General features: G+C 35.4%; 3 protein-coding genes across 4 annotated transcripts; 2 read left to right on the top strand and 1 right to left on the bottom strand.

Moving 5' to 3' along the window:
• Positions 1-22: 22 nt before the first annotated feature.
• LOC117621490 lies at positions 23-2,250 on the top strand. 2 transcript variants are annotated; one of them, XM_034352000.1, is made up of 3 exons: positions 23-311; positions 602-676; positions 1,449-1,844. In XM_034352000.1, exons 1-3 carry the CDS (start codon positions 174-176, stop codon positions 1,617-1,619), a joined length of 384 nt encoding a protein of 127 aa, XP_034207891.1. In that variant the 5' UTR covers positions 23-173; the 3' UTR covers positions 1,620-1,844. The 2 variants fall into 2 exon arrangements, with proteins under 2 accessions (XP_034207891.1, XP_034207892.1); XM_034352001.1 differs by lacking the exon at positions 1,449-1,844 and adding an exon at positions 2,031-2,250 and having other exon boundaries at positions 59-311.
• A 6,656-nt stretch (positions 2,251-8,906) lies between these two features.
• Positions 8,907-13,597, top strand: LOC117622361 (probable boron transporter 2). Its single transcript, XM_034353014.1, has 12 exons — positions 8,907-9,465; positions 9,636-9,718; positions 10,097-10,289; positions 10,455-10,593; positions 10,900-11,065; positions 11,176-11,342; positions 11,469-11,642; positions 11,735-11,830; positions 11,950-12,087; positions 12,189-12,511; positions 12,610-12,877; positions 13,029-13,597. The coding sequence occupies exons 1-12, from the start codon at positions 9,362-9,364 to the stop codon at positions 13,326-13,328; spliced, it is 2,151 nt and encodes a 716-aa protein (XP_034208905.1). The 5' UTR covers positions 8,907-9,361; the 3' UTR covers positions 13,329-13,597.
• Positions 13,598-16,315: 2,718 nt separating this feature from the next.
• LOC117622777 lies at positions 16,316-16,960 on the bottom strand. Its single transcript, XM_034353551.1, has one exon. The coding sequence runs from the start codon at positions 16,794-16,796 to the stop codon at positions 16,365-16,367; it is 432 nt and encodes a 143-aa protein (XP_034209442.1). The 5' UTR covers positions 16,797-16,960; the 3' UTR covers positions 16,316-16,364.

A 16,960-nucleotide genomic window follows, 5' to 3' on the forward strand; every position in this document is an offset into this window, starting at 1 on the left:
TTCTTCATGCAATTGCTTTCACATGGGCTCTAGCTAAGCCCATATATATAGCTCAACTGGGTCCAAGCTGAAGATGGGCCAAAAGGAAAGCAGGTGGTGATTTGATTTGTTTGTCTGTTGCATCATTTCTTTCCCTTGGACAAGACCGTCATCCGGTCTCCAGTTTAGGAAGAATGGCTGCAGGTGAGGATGAATATGTGTACAGAATCAGCACAGCCAAGGAGTGGGAAGAGTTGCAGAGCTCTGGGTCTAGTTTCTGTGGAGAGCTTGAGAAGACTTCTGGGTTCATTCATCTTAGCAAACTCAATCAGGTTTCTCTTCTCAAATTCTAATCTTTTATATTCCAATTCTTCACTTTCTCAGGTTGAAGTACAGGATTAACGCTATTGGGCTCTTTTTCTTTTCACCCAAAATTCTACCTTGCAAAATTCTCAAGTTATATGCACCCACCCAGTACCCAATCTGATTATGTTTACTCTTTGCATCGCTGAAAGATTGTGTGTATTTTAGTCGTTTTCTTTTTCCTCTGTTTTTCAAAATCTTATGATTAAGCATATTGAATCTTATGAGAGAAATTTTGGGTGCTTGGTTTACATTTCAGGTACAGTTGACATTACAGAATTTTTTCCTGAATACTAAGGTGGATCTTTACTTGCTTCAAGTTGACACTAAAAAGGTACATATGATATGAACATCCATCCATTATGACTTTTAACTTCAAATTCTGTAGTTAGAAATGGGCTATGCCTACAACTAGATATTGTTGTGTAAAAATAATTGTTGGCAAACCACTTAGGAGCTAGGATTTCAAAATTTGACAGATGATGGGAACCAATTAGTCCTATTTGCCTCCAGGTAATTATCACCCTATTATGTTCAAAGCGTAGACAATTACTCAACATTGAGAAGACTTTCATTGAAATAAGTAATTGTTTCAGTGCACAATGAAGTTTATCTCATGTATGCTTTATTTTTATGGAACCTAATCTTGCAACTGTCGGTGGTCTTATGCTTCTTACGTACTTTTGAAATAAGAAGTTATGGAATCTTATACCACTTAGCTGCAGATTAAAAGATAGGAATCTTGTCATATGGCAAACTGTATCTTCTTCAAAATTTGCCTTCATGTATTTAAGGTTTCAAATGATTTCCCAGTCTTGTTTGTGAAAGATTTATCAGGGTGGGGTTCCTGGTGACTTTTGTTAACCAGAGAGATGGCAGTACGTAGTTGAATCCAAATCTACGTCAACAATCCCAAAATCCATTTTATGCTAGCCTCACGGCACAGAATGCTCCCTAAAATTCATCAAAGACTTTTAAGAACAGAAAGTGCGAAACCTAGATTGGTAGAGAACCACATTTTGCTGGCATTGTTTTCCTTTTGTCTTCATACCTAGTAATCTCAGTATCAAGATAAATTTGCTCAAAATTGATATGCATTGACGCAGCTGGGCAAAGGATTAATATATGAAGTTGTTGATGGTTCCAATAGCTTCCCTCATTTCTACGGTCCATCTCGAAGTTTCAGCCCCCTTCCTCTTGATGCTGTTACAAAAGCAGAGAAGCTGTCTCTGTCAGATGGCCGATTCAGTTGTAGTATGCTGGAATCAGCCGCTTAAGCTCTGATTTGGTTTTCTTTCATCCCCGCTTTGTATTGTGGGGGGGATAGGAGACATTAGCAAGTCCCAACTGCTGTATTGTTATGTTATGGAGACATTAAAAAACACTCGCGGATCAAACCGCAAACTTGATAATTATACCACATTCTGTAAAAGGAAAACTTGGAACGTTTAATTTAATTTTGTTTCTTATTAGTAATCGCATACATGATACAAGATTATATATAAGTGGTTTTAGTGAATCTAATTAACGAACTTGAAGGAGAAATGAGTGAAGGGGAAAGAGACTATCTTCTTCTTCCTCTGCCTATTACTCTTGTCATCATCTTATGTTTCTCAGCACTTACCCATGTTGATTGTGAGTGCATAGGCCGGTCATATTTAACTTTGGTGATTCCAATTCTGATACAGGTGGTTTTTTTTATGGACTTGGAATTAATTTTGGACCTCCTAATGGACATATTTTCTACCATCATCATTACCACCACCACCACTACCATGAGCATTGTGAGCTAGCAGGCCAATTATGTGACGGACGATTAATAATTGATTTTCTTTGTAGGTTCACAAAATTTTGGCTTTTATTTTGTTGTAGTTATGACAATGTTTGTCGGAGAGATTTGTTTGCTCATTGATTTGGTTTAATTACTTGATTAACAGGTGCAAGTTTGCAAACCCATTATTTGACCCCATATCTTGAATATTTGGGGCCAAATTTAACAAACGGAGCTAACTTTGCAATCAGTGGTTCATCCACTCTTCCTAGACATCTGCCCTTTTGTTTGGACGTTCAAGTTCTCCAATTCCTGCGTTTTCGAGCTCGATCGCTTCACCTAATATTAAAATGTACATATATATAATTGACTGATTTTCGAACATGCATGTCATTTTTCTTTTCAACTTTATTTGTTTAATTTCTCCTTTCTTAACATTTGATCAATAATATTAGAGTATTTACCAACATGGTGGTATATATTTTTGGGTGCACAATACTGGACCAAACGCCGGAAATGTTGATAACCATGGCTGCCTCAAGTTTCTCAATGACGCTGCAAAAGCATTTAACAAGCAATTGCACACTCTGTGTGAAGAACTCAGATCACAAATGGGGAGGAGGGCTATTATTGTGTACGTGGATATATATGCCATCAAATACGACCTCATAGCCAATTGAGCTAAATATGGTACAAGTACAATTTCAATATTACGTGCGGCCAACCTGGTTCCAACGTTTGCAGCCGAGGATCAAAGTTCATAAGCTGGGATGGAGTTCACTATACAGAAACCGCCAACAAAATTTTTGCCTCGAAAATACTGTCTACTAATTATTCCACTCCTCCAATAAAGTTGGACTATTTCTGTAATGCCTAAACAATATGTGTTTCACAGATGTACCTTTCTCTAGTTTGAACCTATACTTCAAACACTTACCTTGATGGAAACATGTCTAACTGGGAAAGGTTTACTTGTACTCTTGAACCTTATTGTTAGGTTTGTTCTTTTTTTCGGTTGCTACTTGTAGTTAGGTTTTATGCCACTTTAATCTCTCAATAGTTAAATTTCAAAAAAATTACTGTTATAGTTTCCTAATTTTTTTCTACATTATTGTTCAAATTTTCATTTTTGTCACAAGACATAATTGATGTTAGGCATGGGAATGGTATGGTTTTGAGGGTATTTGCTTACGGATTTAAACATGAAGTTCTCATAATTTTTTATTCCTTAAGGATAAATAAACACATGAATTGAAATCAACTGAATTATTATAATACCCACGTGTTAGTAAACACATCAAAAGAAGGAATTTTGAATAATTTAAAAATTCATGATTGATACGTAAACATGATGAGTCTTATGATCTTTGTCTAGTGGCTTTTTTTATTATTAGTTAATCTCTTTAAATTTTGGGGTGGCTAGATTCTGGGGTCGGTTTGAGGCTCATTCATGGCTGGCTATAATACGACGGGTCTCCACAATAATGAGTACATTAAAAGCAAAGTTGCGGCCAGCCTGGTTTTCAATTTGCAAGAGAAACGCATTATCATTGAATTAGCTGCCTACCAGAAACTTGGACAATTTTTGGCAGGCTTCATGCCTGTAACAACAAGGAAGCTTAATTCTAATGTATGACCTATGACTATGGCAACCTAAGCAAAACGTTACTTTGTCTTAATCTTGGGTCACACATGATGTTGTTCCTTTGCATTCCGACAGACTTGCCATCTATAAAGTAATGCCAATACAAAAGTGTGTATATAATTTTACAAAATAATATAGGGCCTAGGCTAGGGTTGATGTGAAATCGTACGCGTCGGTGTGTGTTTGTGTCTCTATAATGATTTTCTGGCAGTGAATGGTGTACATAAGATTGAAAACGATGTAACTGGCTTTATTGACACATGGTTTTGTCTTTGCCTCACAATTCCTCAATGATGAGCAAAACATTGATTGAAGTCTTGTGCTAAGACAAAATCATTTGAATGCAACGCAAGTGCAAAAGTTCGAGTTTCGGTGTGTGCCTCGAACAAATTTGTTCACATCTCTGAGAAATCGTTGGCGCATTATAGTGAGCAAATTGGGTTTGGTTACTTTAATCATGATAATGATCTCCAAGTGTAGAAACCATCCATATAATTTGAAGATTCAAATGAATGGGAAGACCTGGAGAGAAAAAAACAAAGATAGTTTGTGCTAGTCTTTTCATTGTGGAAGAGTCATGAAGATGTGAGAAATTTTTATCAATACCAACTCATTTAAGAGGGGTAGAAAATTGGCATTAATCAATCAATATTTTCTGGTTGTAGAGGTTAAATAAGACCCGAGTTTTAAAAAATAAAAAAAACTAATAGTATATTATTGATGAGCAAACAATAACTAAATTCCCGATTCACAACCAAAAGTACATGTACTTAGACTTACAAATACAAATCTAATGCGCAATGGCAGAAACTACAAATCCGTATCGAAAGCCAAAAACTAAAAAGGAATAAAAATCCTAAATAGAAAACATATAGCAGCAAACTCCTAAAGAGTTTCTGAAAATTATTAGTCTAAAACAAAACTAAGAAACGAAATCACCACTCCACATCTTTGGGGCAACCCAAAGGAAATCATAGTGTCATACCGGCTAAACCCATAGTTCCGCACTGCCTAAACCTGAACCCAATGCAACCAGATATCTTCCCCTTTTTAGAGCTCCAAACTACGTTAAAGGGAGCCAACTCCTTGTGCACGTGGGCCAAAATACAGTTACTATATCATGAAAACGATATCGTTTCGCGATGACTGCTTCCACATCACAAAATAAACTAACAATCTTGAGAGAAAAGGGAGGGAATGAGAAAAGAAGGGATGAAAGGAGAGGGAAGGAGGTAGGAAAGGAGGCCGCCAAACCCCAAAGGGGTCATGCCTAAAACTGTTTTGCTTAGAGACCCAAGTTTTTAAATATGTTTTTTTTAAATATTTTGAATAACATATATAATGAATGGTTCCACTATTAATATCATCATTTAAGGCCTTTTGTGATAAAACTTCACACTTACAGGATTTTATAGGTGGTTAAGTGAGGGACAATATCAATGTTGTTAATAGTGGGCCGATGACTCATATATTTGAAATTTAACATTTAAAACCACTAGTATTATTATGAAACAAAAACATTAATCTAAGGCTCACTCACATAATCAATGACAAAGTCTTTGTCATTTACCTTAAACATGAAACGGACACTGGCAATCTAATATTTAATCGGTGCAATAAGTTGCAACTTGCAAGTTTGTTAAACCACAAAGTAGTTTGACAGAACAAATGGTAACATTACTATGTTAAACCACAAAGAAATATGGAGAAAAATATAAATTAGTTAATGTGCATGCATTTGCATGATGTAACCTGCTCCATATTTTTCCTTTAAAATAGAAAAGTCGTTTTGACTTTTATAGAAAGCAAATAGTAGATAATAGATAGATACCGTCAAAAGTCGACCAATACTGTCATTTCAATTCGTTAAACCGCATACACGCATGTTTTAGACTATTAAAGTTTTAGTGTCGTACGCCGTGATCGTGCCTAAATAAAAGGGAATGGGATGTGGCTCAGAGCTAAAATGAGTTGTTCATAGCACATGCTCTCTCTCTCAATAGTGACACTGACTTACCATACATAGGTTTGGAAACTGGAAAATGGAAAGTCTGCTAAGAAAAGGGTTTTGATTGGCAGCTGAGGTACTCTTTTTATAAGACATAAAAAAAAAAAAAAAAACAAATTGATTGGGTAGTCCACTTCCGATGAACTGTGCAACACCAGCAAGATATTAATTTATATTGGATTTCTTTTGAGATTTCTTTTGAGCGTGGGTTACCAGAAACTCAAGCAAAGTATGTCGTACATGACAAACAAGAAGCTTTAAAATTCAATTTAAATATATATATATATATATATATATATCAAAATCAAGTCTACTCCTCGAATATTATTAAAGTGAATAATGCTTCAACATTAGTTCAAAAGCTCAAGTTAAATTATTGGGCCTTCAATTGTCAATGAATGCACAGCCAATCATAAGATAAAGCCCTAAAGTCGGCAGCAAATGCGTCCACTCTTTTACACCCTTATTAATCTTTATACATGCATATTGCGTCGTAACTCTTGGCTTTATTCCCAGCATGGAAATTACAAGTGCCTACTTGCCCTGCCCCGCCTCAGATGAGTCAGTGGCCTTTTCCAGATTTGCACCTGAGTAAGTTCCACATTGCACCCATAACATAACACTGACGAATGTGGAAATAAAGACAGACCAACGTGGGTTATTAGTTCTCCGAAAAGACCTAAAAACTCAGGTTCAGTCCATCAGTTTGTTTTGATACTATGTTATATTTTAGATAAACGAACCAGAAGTTCACTATTTACAACATTAATATTATCGATAACTTAATCACTTACAAAATTCATTATTAACAACATCAACATTATTATCAATTCATATATTTTTAAAATGATTGAGAATGAGTTGTACAAGGAAGGATAGAACTTTGAGGAATTGAATATGTAATCCGTACGGGCGGTTCTCTCATTTTCTTGCGACTTCTTCATGGTGGTAACTTTATTAATGATATTAGTCACTTCATCGATTGATAAGATGGAGCATGTGGAATTGCGTCATCACTCTTTGACCCTCTAGGAACTATTTAGGGCTCATGGGCGTGCGTTTGTATTAAAAGTATTTTTATTACAAGTACATCAAATAATCTAAAAGCCCTTGTTATCATAAGAAACTTTTGATGTTATACTGAAAGTGATTCGGGACTATTTTAGGCCCCGTGACAAGAAATAAAATTTTCATTAAACATGAAAGAAAGAGTGAAATTACAAAATTAAATGAAGAAAGATATAAAAGGATTTCATTCAATGATCACTTTAGCATAATCTTTTGCGGAAAATGAATTGTTAGAAGAACTCTATTTTTGTATAACTCACTAATATAAGTAGGTTTCATCTTTGTTAAAGAGGCAATATACAATGTGGTGCGATAATGCAATATTTTTCTTGTGTTGAATACGGTCTCCTTTTTTACCCGTTTAGCCATTGTATGCTTTGGTGCTGGCCATTGGCTTTTTTGATTTCCTTCTTTGCATCAACAATCAATAATATATATAGGTTCACAGTCCTGATCTCTTGGACCCCTGTAGTCCAAGAGATTTATGGTCACTCACCGTTGGATGTAAATTCAACGGTTAATTCATTTATGACTTGAATCGGGTAATAATCATTTATGTCATATTGCATTTATATATATCATTTTAAACCATTGGATTAATATCCAACGGTGGGTGACCAAAATCTCTTGGACTCCTGTGGTCCAAGAGATCGGGACCGTATAGGTTCATATATATGAGTAGAAAAAAGCCAATGATATGCGAGGGAGAGTACTAATGAATACATAAAATTTGGTTATTTTTGCTACAATAAAAATCATCATGAACATATTATTTATTTTAGAGACAGGTATTAACATTATTTATTGAAGGAAAACAAGTCAACGAGTACTTGTGGTGTATTCTCTTGGCTGTCATGAGAGCTCGCCTTCTACTAAGGAAGTATATTCATGAACCACCACAGTGTTTAATATAATATAATTGAAGCGCCAGTAGTATCTGTCTTGTATTTTAATCATTGCAATTTTTATAAATCACAACAATCTTTCACAAATGCCCACATTTAAAATAAACATTGCCACCATCGAAATATACTCTTATCTTAAGTTTCTTAAACCCAACAAAAATACACCGCATTGCAATTTTCTATTTATTATTAAAACCGGTGAGTTCATGAGAGAGAGTTGTGTAGTGTTCCATGAAAAATGGGTAAGATATTATTGTTTATAATTGTTTTTGGAACAAAGAACAACATTATTTTAGTGGGTCTAAGTATAGTCTAAAATATAGATGATATTATCGTTTTTTCGAGTCTAAAATATTTTAGAACATATCCATACACATATAGATATCGTAAAATATCGACGTCAATAATTTCTCACATAGTTCAACAATATTTGGCCAAAATAGTGCAATAACTTCAATCAATCTCGAATCCATATGAGTGACATGTTAACAACTACATGGAAAGCTATTTTGGGGATTTATCATTTGATGACTACTCTTCACAATACACTTACTCTACACATAGAGATGATGAAAACAATAAAAAAAAAATTGAACCTCATAGGAGCTCTATATGGTACTAAGTCATTCATGTATCTTACCATGCAATGTATAAAATGTAAAATATTGTAGTAAATTATTATAAATAAATGATTATTGTGTGTTTAATCTTCTTTCATTAATTACTATATATTTTTTATACTTGCTGTGTTTATCAGCTCGCTATATAATGAACTTAAATCAATTAAACATATCATGCAAAACATTTCCTAATAGATTATTTACTAAATAAACATTCTCCAAAGTTTCAATAATTTTTTTCAAGTTTTTTCTTATAATTTCCATTATTTTTATTTAATTTTTACTAATATCAATAGTTTCCTGATAGTTTCCTAATATTAATTTTTTCATATTTTTGGACGAAACCACTGATATTTTAGACTGCAGGTCCAAGATGGTGTTGGGGAGGAGCTGAGGTGTCACATAAGATAAAGAAATAAATAATATAAAAAACATGAAGACCATGGAAGAGCGAGGGACCACAGAAGCGGGAAAAATTAACGAGGGAGATTTACTGTAACACTCTTCTCTCCTCTCCTAGGAAAATGGCAAAGGCAATGACAGTGAGATTCACTCCATTATTCCCTTCTGACCCGCAATGCTGTCTGCATCAAATCTGCCCTTCCCCTTTTATTTTCCAACCCCCTTTTGAATCTCCCTTTATATATTTACAGTACACCTCCCAAACCAAACCACAACCCACTTCAAATTTAAGCTTTCCCTTGGCCTGCGTGCTCTCAATTTCCCTTCCAAATTACCACTGCTGCTGACTTTGTTTTGCTCTGTTCCAAAAAACCCTTCAGTTTGCTCTTTCTTCTGCTGAGTCTCTACATTACATTGTTCCAATTTTGTAGAAATTCCCAGATCATGTAGTTTAGGTGGTTTATTTCTTACTTGGGTTGCCACTTCTTCAAATTATGGCAATCTCTTGCACCCAGCAGCTTACTGCAAACTACTAGCAACACCCATTAGGGCCCGGGCAGGGTACAGCAGAGCAAAGTGTTGTTCTTGAGAGAAGGAACCATGGAAGAGACATTTGTGCCTTTACAGGGAATCAAGAATGATCTCAGAGGAAGGTTAATGTGCTACAAGCAAGATTGGACTGGTGGCTTCAGAGCAGGATTCAGGTATATACTATGTACCCATTTCATCTTCTACCTTTTTTTTATAAAACAATTAGCTCTTGATTCAATATATGTAACCATATATCAAAAAAATAAAAAAGTTCGTTCCCTTTACTTTGATAAATTGCAAACTTGATATTTTGGTGACAAATTGTTGATATTGTTTTTTGCAGGATTTTGGCTCCAACCACTTACATATTTTTTGCTTCAGCAATCCCAGTCATTTCATTTGGCGAGCAGCTGGAGCGAAATACTGGTAATTGCAACTCATGAATTACTCTCATATTAGATCTGCAACCCACACTTCTTTTTAACTTGAAAGGCACAGAAATATAATTTTTATTATATTAAGGATGTAAAGGTCACAGCTTTCTAGCTAGTTTCTTTGGATTTTACCTGAAAGTAGCCTTTCAATCACCCCTATGGATTTTAGCATCTTGTTTTTGGTTATGCAAAGGAAAAGGCAGGAAACTAAGGGATATTCAAAAGAGAAAGAAATACTAAAATAAAATAACCAAGATATACTTTTTTATGAGAGGGATTGGCTGGCATGTGAATTTTCAATTGAATTATTGTATGGCATTCAACTAGTTAGTTAATTAGCAAAACTATTAATTAAATTACTATGCTGCAGATGGAGTTTTGACAGCAGTGCAAACCTTAGTTTCTACGGCAGTTTGTGGGATCATACACTCCATCATAGGAGGTCAACCCTTGCTGATTTTAGGTGTAGCCGAGCCTACTGTAATTATGTACACCTTCATGTTCAATTTTGCCAAAGAACGAGCAGACTTGGGTCCAAAGCTCTTTCTAGCATGGAGTGGATGGTGAGCCAGCCATCATTACTTTTCTATTCTAAGAGAAACTACGTACTCAATTTCGCTTTCGCATCGTCTTTTTCGATAAATTTTCCTTGTGTGTGTATTGTCTTTTGAAATTAATTAATTGTTTGACTCTGAGCCTCATTTTCTGATGAATGTTTAATTTTGTAGGGTATGCGTGTGGACAGCTGCCTTGCTGTTCTTATTGGCTATATTGGGCGCTTGTTCCATAATCAATAGGTTCACCCGAGTAGCCGGAGAGTTGTTTGGTTTACTTATTGCTATGCTCTTCATGCAGCAAGCCATTAAAGTAAGAATTATTTTAAACTAATTATGTCTTCTACCCACTAATTATTTAAAGTTTGGTACATGAACCTTAGAATATTAGGAGTGTCACTCCATTGTTTGGTTGGCAGAGATATAGTAAAGAAATTAGTGGATATCATATTTTTCAGTTCTCCCCACTTTACCCTCTTAACTATTTTCCACCTCAATTCTTATTTTAATTCCAGTTATGAGTGTTAAAGAGTTTAGGCTTAAAAATTAATAATAATATAGAAAAATAAAACTGAGCAATTTGATCATGGCCTCTATTTTTTCTGGTATGATTTTGTAGGGACTTGTGGATGAGTTTCGCTTACCACAAAGAGAAGATACTAGTTTACCACAATTTGTACCTTCATGGAGGTTTGCAAATGGGATGTTTGCTTTGGTCTTGTCATTTGGCCTTCTTCTCACTGCATTGAAAAGTAGGAAAGCAAGGTCATGGCGCTATGGCTCTGGTAATATAAATATAATAAATTAAGTTTGCATCTCCCTTGGTAATTATGGTGACTAATAGAATCTTGTTTCATTTTGTGTATGTAATGTGAACTTCTTTCTGGGGCTGCAGGTTGGCTTAGAGGCTTTGTAGCAGACTATGGTGTGCCACTCATGGTTCTAGTGTGGACTGGTGTATCTTACATACCAACTAGTACTGTTCCACATGGAATCCCAAGGCGCCTTTTTAGCCCAAACCCATGGTCACCTGGTGCATATGATAATTGGACTGTCATTAAGGTATGTCTTCATGATTGAATTCTGTTTTAGTTTTGGTTACTCACTATTAAGTACATTTTGTCTGTAAATTCACAAGTTAAATTAAGCTGATCGTCTTACTGGTTTATACTTGATATTAACTCACAGGACATGCTCAATGTTCCCGTCCTCTATATCATTGGAGCTTTCATTCCAGCAACAATGATCGCGGTGCTTTACTATTTTGATCACAGTGTAGCATCCCAACTATCTCAGCAGAAAGAGTTCAATTTGAGAAAACCATCTTCTTACCATTATGACTTGCTTCTTTTGGGGTTTCTGGTATGCAAAGCCAAATTGCTCTTTCCTTACTTTCTATTTTTCCTTTCAGTAAGCAATTGTGCTTAACTCTCTTGCTTTTTTAATTCTCGCAGACTTTAATGTGTGGTCTGCTCGGAATTCCTCCATCAAATGGAGTCATCCCGCAGTCACCAATGCATACAAAGAGTTTGGCTACTCTCAAACATCAAGTAATCACATAACCTTCCTTTTTTCTTTATTTTTATTTTTATTTTTCCCCTGTAGATCCTTCTTTTTTTTCTCTGATGACTTGTGCTTTTGCTGATAAGAATGAAATTTGGTTGTGCAGTTGCTTCGTAATCGACTTGTAGCAACAGCACGCAAAAGTATGAGAAAGAATGCTAGCTTGGGACAGCTGTATGGAAATATGCAAGAAGCCTATCGACAAATGCAGACGCCTTTGATTTACCAAGAGGCCTCAGCTCGGGTATAACAGCATTATATGTTTGGCCTTTAATTTTGTAGAAGTTTTGAAGACATTAATCCTTGTGATCTAAATCAAACATTTGTGTATAACCACTTGTGCAGGGACTGAATGAATTAAAAGAATCGACCATTCAGGCAGCTTCAAGTATGGGAAATTATATTGATGCGCCAGTTGACGAGACAGTGTTTGATGTCGAGAAAGAGATTGATGATCTATTGCCGGTTGAGGTGAAAGAACAGCGTCTTAGTAACTTGCTTCAAGCTATACTGGTGGGAGGATGTGTTGCAGCTATGCCCATCCTAAAAAAGATCCCAACTTCAGTCCTTTGGGGCTACTTTGCCTTCATGGCCATTGAAAGCTTACCCGGTAACCAATTTTGGGAAAGGATCTTATTGCTGTTTACTGCTCCAAGTAGAAGATACAAGTAAACCCTCAAATCAAATCTTCTTTCACTTGTTTCATACATGTTTAATTTTCCTTCCTGTTCATGCTTAACACAAATTGCTTTTCATCATCCTGCAGAGTCCTCGAGGAGTATCATGCCACTTTTGTAGAAACTGTGCCTTTCAAGTCAATTGTGCTGTTTACAGTTTTCCAAACTCTGTACTTGCTTGTATGTTTTGGGCTTACTTGGGTTCCAATTGCTGGGGTTATGTTTCCATTGATGATCATGCTCTTGGTTCCTGTAAGACAATACGTTCTGCCCAAGTTTTTCAAAGGAGCACATCTTCAAGACTTGGATGCAGCAGAGTATGAAGAGGCTCCTGCTTTACCATTTAACCTTGCAACGGTAAAAGACACTTTCATTCTTTGCATATTCACGTCTGGGCAACATAACATGATAGATTGTCTGACGAGAAAATTTCTTAATCTTAAATATGGATTTTAATGGTTGAAAGTTAACTCATTCATTTTGTGTTTGATGTGCTCCAAAATAACAGGAGGCAGAGCTGGGAGCTGGAGCATCCTATGCAGGGGATGCAGAGATATTAGATGAGGTTATGACCAGAAGCCGAGGTGAGTTTAGACATGTTAGCAGTCCAAGGATCACAAGCTCTACTTCAACACCAGGAAATGCCCCTAAAATCCTCGAGAGCCCACATTCCTCCTTCAGTCCTCGTGTGAATGAGCTAAGAGGAGAGCGAAGTCCTCGTTCCGGTGGAAGAGGGCCAAACAGTCCAAGGACACCCGGATCTTCTTCAATTCTGGGCAAGAGTCCTAGTAACAACACAACATCATGATACCTGTGTATTTTGGCAAACCTTTAATTAAGAAGTTTTGGACGGCTTTGATCACCATTTTCATTCCACCGGTTTGCTTTGTTTTCTTTAGTTTGGCTTCTTTGTAAAAAAAAAGGTTTTCCTTTTGCTTTCCCAGGTGGGAATGGTAATCATAGCACATTAGCATTGTGTTTATTTCTTGTAACATTAATTATACCAGTGAATGTCTTCCATCTTACTCATGTACGTTCATCCCTCATCAATCGAAAATGCCATAATTTATCTGTTTCTTTCACTTGCCTCATACACACGAACAGTGGGTGATGTATGTGTGATCAAACCTCCACTTCCTATACGTATGTATGTGTATTTGAAAATATACAAATCTGCTCTGTTTGAAGTTGAACTACATATGCTACAGGCTACAGCATTCTTCTTGCCTCTAGGGAGTGTTAGGAAGATCACACAATGCTTCTAAATCGCATATTCTCAGCGAATCATCGTCGCCATTTAAATGTTGGGGTTCACGTTGATCTCATTTCGTTTTCTTTTGCTTACTCCTTTTTTGAGTCGTGCAAACGAATTGGACTGAGGACGTATAAGAAAAAGATTGTGCGGTGGCATGGTCTTTGTTTCTTTGGTAGATAGAAACACATGATGTATCTGGAATTTAACGCAAGAGTGGGAGATGGTTTTGGTAGTGAATATAGGCCCAATAATATTCGAATGTTTAAATATTTCAATTTATTATATTTGAAGGGTATAGCCGCGCGGCTATACTATTTAAATATTTGAATTTATTATATTTAACAAGTATAGCCGCCCGGCTATACTATTTAAAATATTAGAATTTATTATATTTAAAGCGTATAGCCACGTACAAATCCTTACATTGCTCACTCACTTGGCAGCCCCTTGACCAAAAATTCCAGTTTCCCACACGCAGTTTCCAATATAAACTTTCTTACGTGTTTTTTTTTTTTTTTGTTTGGCTGAGAAGTCTACCTTCAATTCATTTCACACCACAATTCACCCCTTGATATATCTGTCTCTCTCGCTTTCTCTACCACATAATCTATTCCATGTCCAGTTTGTGATAGGAAGAAAGTTTCATTGATTTGCCTTTGTCTGTCTCATAGTAATGGGAAACCTTCATGAATCGTGACCGACCCTCTCTCATAATTATTATTAGGTATAAGATTTTAAGTTGAATTTCGAATACATGCCATTACTTGCAAAATATTTGATTTTATTATATTTAAAAGGTATAGCTGCGTGGTTATACGCTTTAAATATTTAAATTTATTTAATTTATTTAATAGGTATTATCACCGAGCTAATTTGTTCCTTGAAATAGTTTGGAACTCAACTGTCAACTCAAAGAAAAAGTAGAGGCCAAAAATTGAAAACGAAGGTAAGTTCCATTCAATGGAAAAACTCTGGAGAGACACAAAGCACGATGATGAATTGAAGAACTTTGTAAAAACTCAAGAGTATTACCGGGCGGCTATACTATAGTTTTTATATATAAAAAAAAAAATAGTATAATCACAGGGCTATACTGTTTTTGACACGTGGACGCCTAATTTCTAGGTGGGTCCTCTTTTTTTTTATTTTTATAAATAGTATAGCCTCCTAGCTATACTGGCGCTTTTTTACAAAAAAAATAGCCGAACAACTCTTTATATATATATATTGGGATTCTGTTTTTTTTTTAATTTTTAAATTATGTAATTTTCGTTTATCGATAAGAGTAGTTTAGATAATTATATACTCTTTGTATATATAACAGCCAAGGTCTAAAATATCGGTGATATCAGAAATATCGGTAGTCCAAAAACACGAAAATTTCAATGGAAATATCGGGATATTATCGATATCAATAAAAATTGAATAAAAACCACAAAAATTGTAAGAAAAACTTGGAAATTTTTATTGAAACTTTGGAGGATGCTTATTTAGTCAATTATCTATTAGTTTATCACAAAAAATTGGAAGAAAATGCATTGCATGATGGATTTAACTAATTTAAGTTGATTATATAGCGAGCTGACAAACACCGTGAGTATAGAAAATATGTAGTAATTAATGAAAAAAGATTAAACACACCACAATCATTTATATATAATGATTTACTATAATATTTTACATTTTATACATTGCATGGTAAGATACATAAGTGACTTAGTACCATATAGAGTTCCTATAAAAAGTTGAAACTTGAAAAGCAGCTCGCAAGTATTATATATACTAGATTCCATAGTTTATAATCACAAAGTTATGAGCAACGTGGTGGTGAAGTGGTTGCAAATTCCGGAGTGGAGAGGGGTTCGAACCCCATTGTGTGCGAGAGCGTCAGTGAATTTAAATTGTTTAATTTTTGAAAGTCTCGCAAGTATTATATATACTAGATTCCATAATTTATAATCACAAAGTGTGCGCTGAGTTTAAGTTGTTTAGTTTATAATATGACCATTTAAAGCTGCGAATATCGGCAAAATTATCGAATTTTCGTACTGTGATAAGAGCAACCATATTGGCTTCACTGTCAATATGATGAATAGAAAGTTGATCAAATCAAAGTGCAAGAACAAGTGCTAAATGTGTCAAGTAATACCTAAACCGCTTTTGACCGAAAAAGTAATAGCAATGCTAGACATACTTATTAAAGAGGTGGCATACAATGTGGTGTATAGATGTGGGCATTTTTGTATTCTTATATAGGGCCAACTGGTATGGGTGGGTGGGTTTCAGAAAGTGAAGTAAGAGAATAAAAACAGAACCCAATTCCTCTTGTCATCGTTGATACATAACAGCATCTTATCTTTTGTAACTACATTCATTTACTAGAGCCAATTTAGTTTCTTGTCCTTGGAGTGAGTCAATATTTGGCAACTCAACAATCTTATCTTTTGCATCATAGAGATATTGTGTCAAATTAGAGCAAAGCATATTTGTAATCGTAATCAAACTTATTTTTCTGCATCAACTGCTTCTTCGACAATATATATATATATATATATATATATATATATATATGTTACACCCAATGAACAGTTACAGAGACAGCCTGAGATCTAAATTATTATTACCATGTTTACAAATTTCTGTGTTACAGCAGCCTCTGCTTTGAGCATTATTAGTAGTACTAATCCCAGATATCACGTGTGGGATTTTGAACTCATGATGAGCCTCTTCTTCAATTAAATCTTCAGGTTGAAATGATAGCTTCCAAACCTCAGCTATGACCTTCTCTTCCTCTTCCTCCACTTTTTTCTTCTTCTTCTTGTTTGATCTGTTGTCATTAATTTCTTCCCGTTTCAATATTACATTCGAACCATTCATCAATCGGTGACGAGCTTCCCGGACGTTGTTGATAAGAGCAAAGAACTTCTCAATCTTCTCTTCTTCATCATCAGCTTCAGCAGCAGCAGCATCAACGTCATTGCTAATGATCATCTTCCTCTTCTTGCTCTCATGGGTCTCCATGTGATACTCGTTTGGAGAGGGCCAAACCTTAAAGAAAGGGTAGTTTAAGTCAGAAAGGTACACAGAATTATTAAAATTTGCAGTTAATCAATTTATGGGTTGCTTCCACGCTCCTTCGTGGCTTGGCAGAGACCCCGTGAAGTGATACATAAATATCAAGTCAA

The sequence above is a fragment of the Prunus dulcis genome, chromosome 3 (assembly GCF_902201215.1).
Source record: "Prunus dulcis chromosome 3, ALMONDv2, whole genome shotgun sequence".
NCBI lineage: Eukaryota > Viridiplantae > Streptophyta > Magnoliopsida > Rosales > Rosaceae > Prunus > Prunus dulcis.

What these genes read in the sequence shown, in the direction of transcription:
- LOC117621490 (XM_034352000.1), top strand. Translation starts at nt 174, where the DNA reads ATGGCTGCAGGTGAGGATGAATATGTGTACAGAATCAGCACAGCCAAG. An exon ending in ATCTTAGCAAACTCAATCAG is followed by an intron (nt 312 to 601) that starts GTTTCTCTTCTC and finishes TTTACATTTCAG; the next exon opens with GTACAGTTGACATTACAGAA. An exon ending in TTCAAGTTGACACTAAAAAG is followed by an intron (nt 677 to 1,448) that starts GTACATATGATA and finishes GCATTGACGCAG; the next exon opens with CTGGGCAAAGGATTAATATA.
- LOC117622777 (XM_034353551.1), bottom strand. Translation starts at nt 16,796, where the DNA reads ATGGAGACCCATGAGAGCAAGAAGAGGAAGATGATCATTAGCAATGAC.
- LOC117622361 (XM_034353014.1), top strand. Translation starts at nt 9,362, where the DNA reads ATGGAAGAGACATTTGTGCCTTTACAGGGAATCAAGAATGATCTCAGA. An exon ending in GCAGCTGGAGCGAAATACTG is followed by an intron (nt 9,719 to 10,096) that starts GTAATTGCAACT and finishes ACTATGCTGCAG; the next exon opens with ATGGAGTTTTGACAGCAGTG. An exon ending in GCTCCAAGTAGAAGATACAA is followed by an intron (nt 12,512 to 12,609) that starts GTAAACCCTCAA and finishes ATCATCCTGCAG; the next exon opens with AGTCCTCGAGGAGTATCATG.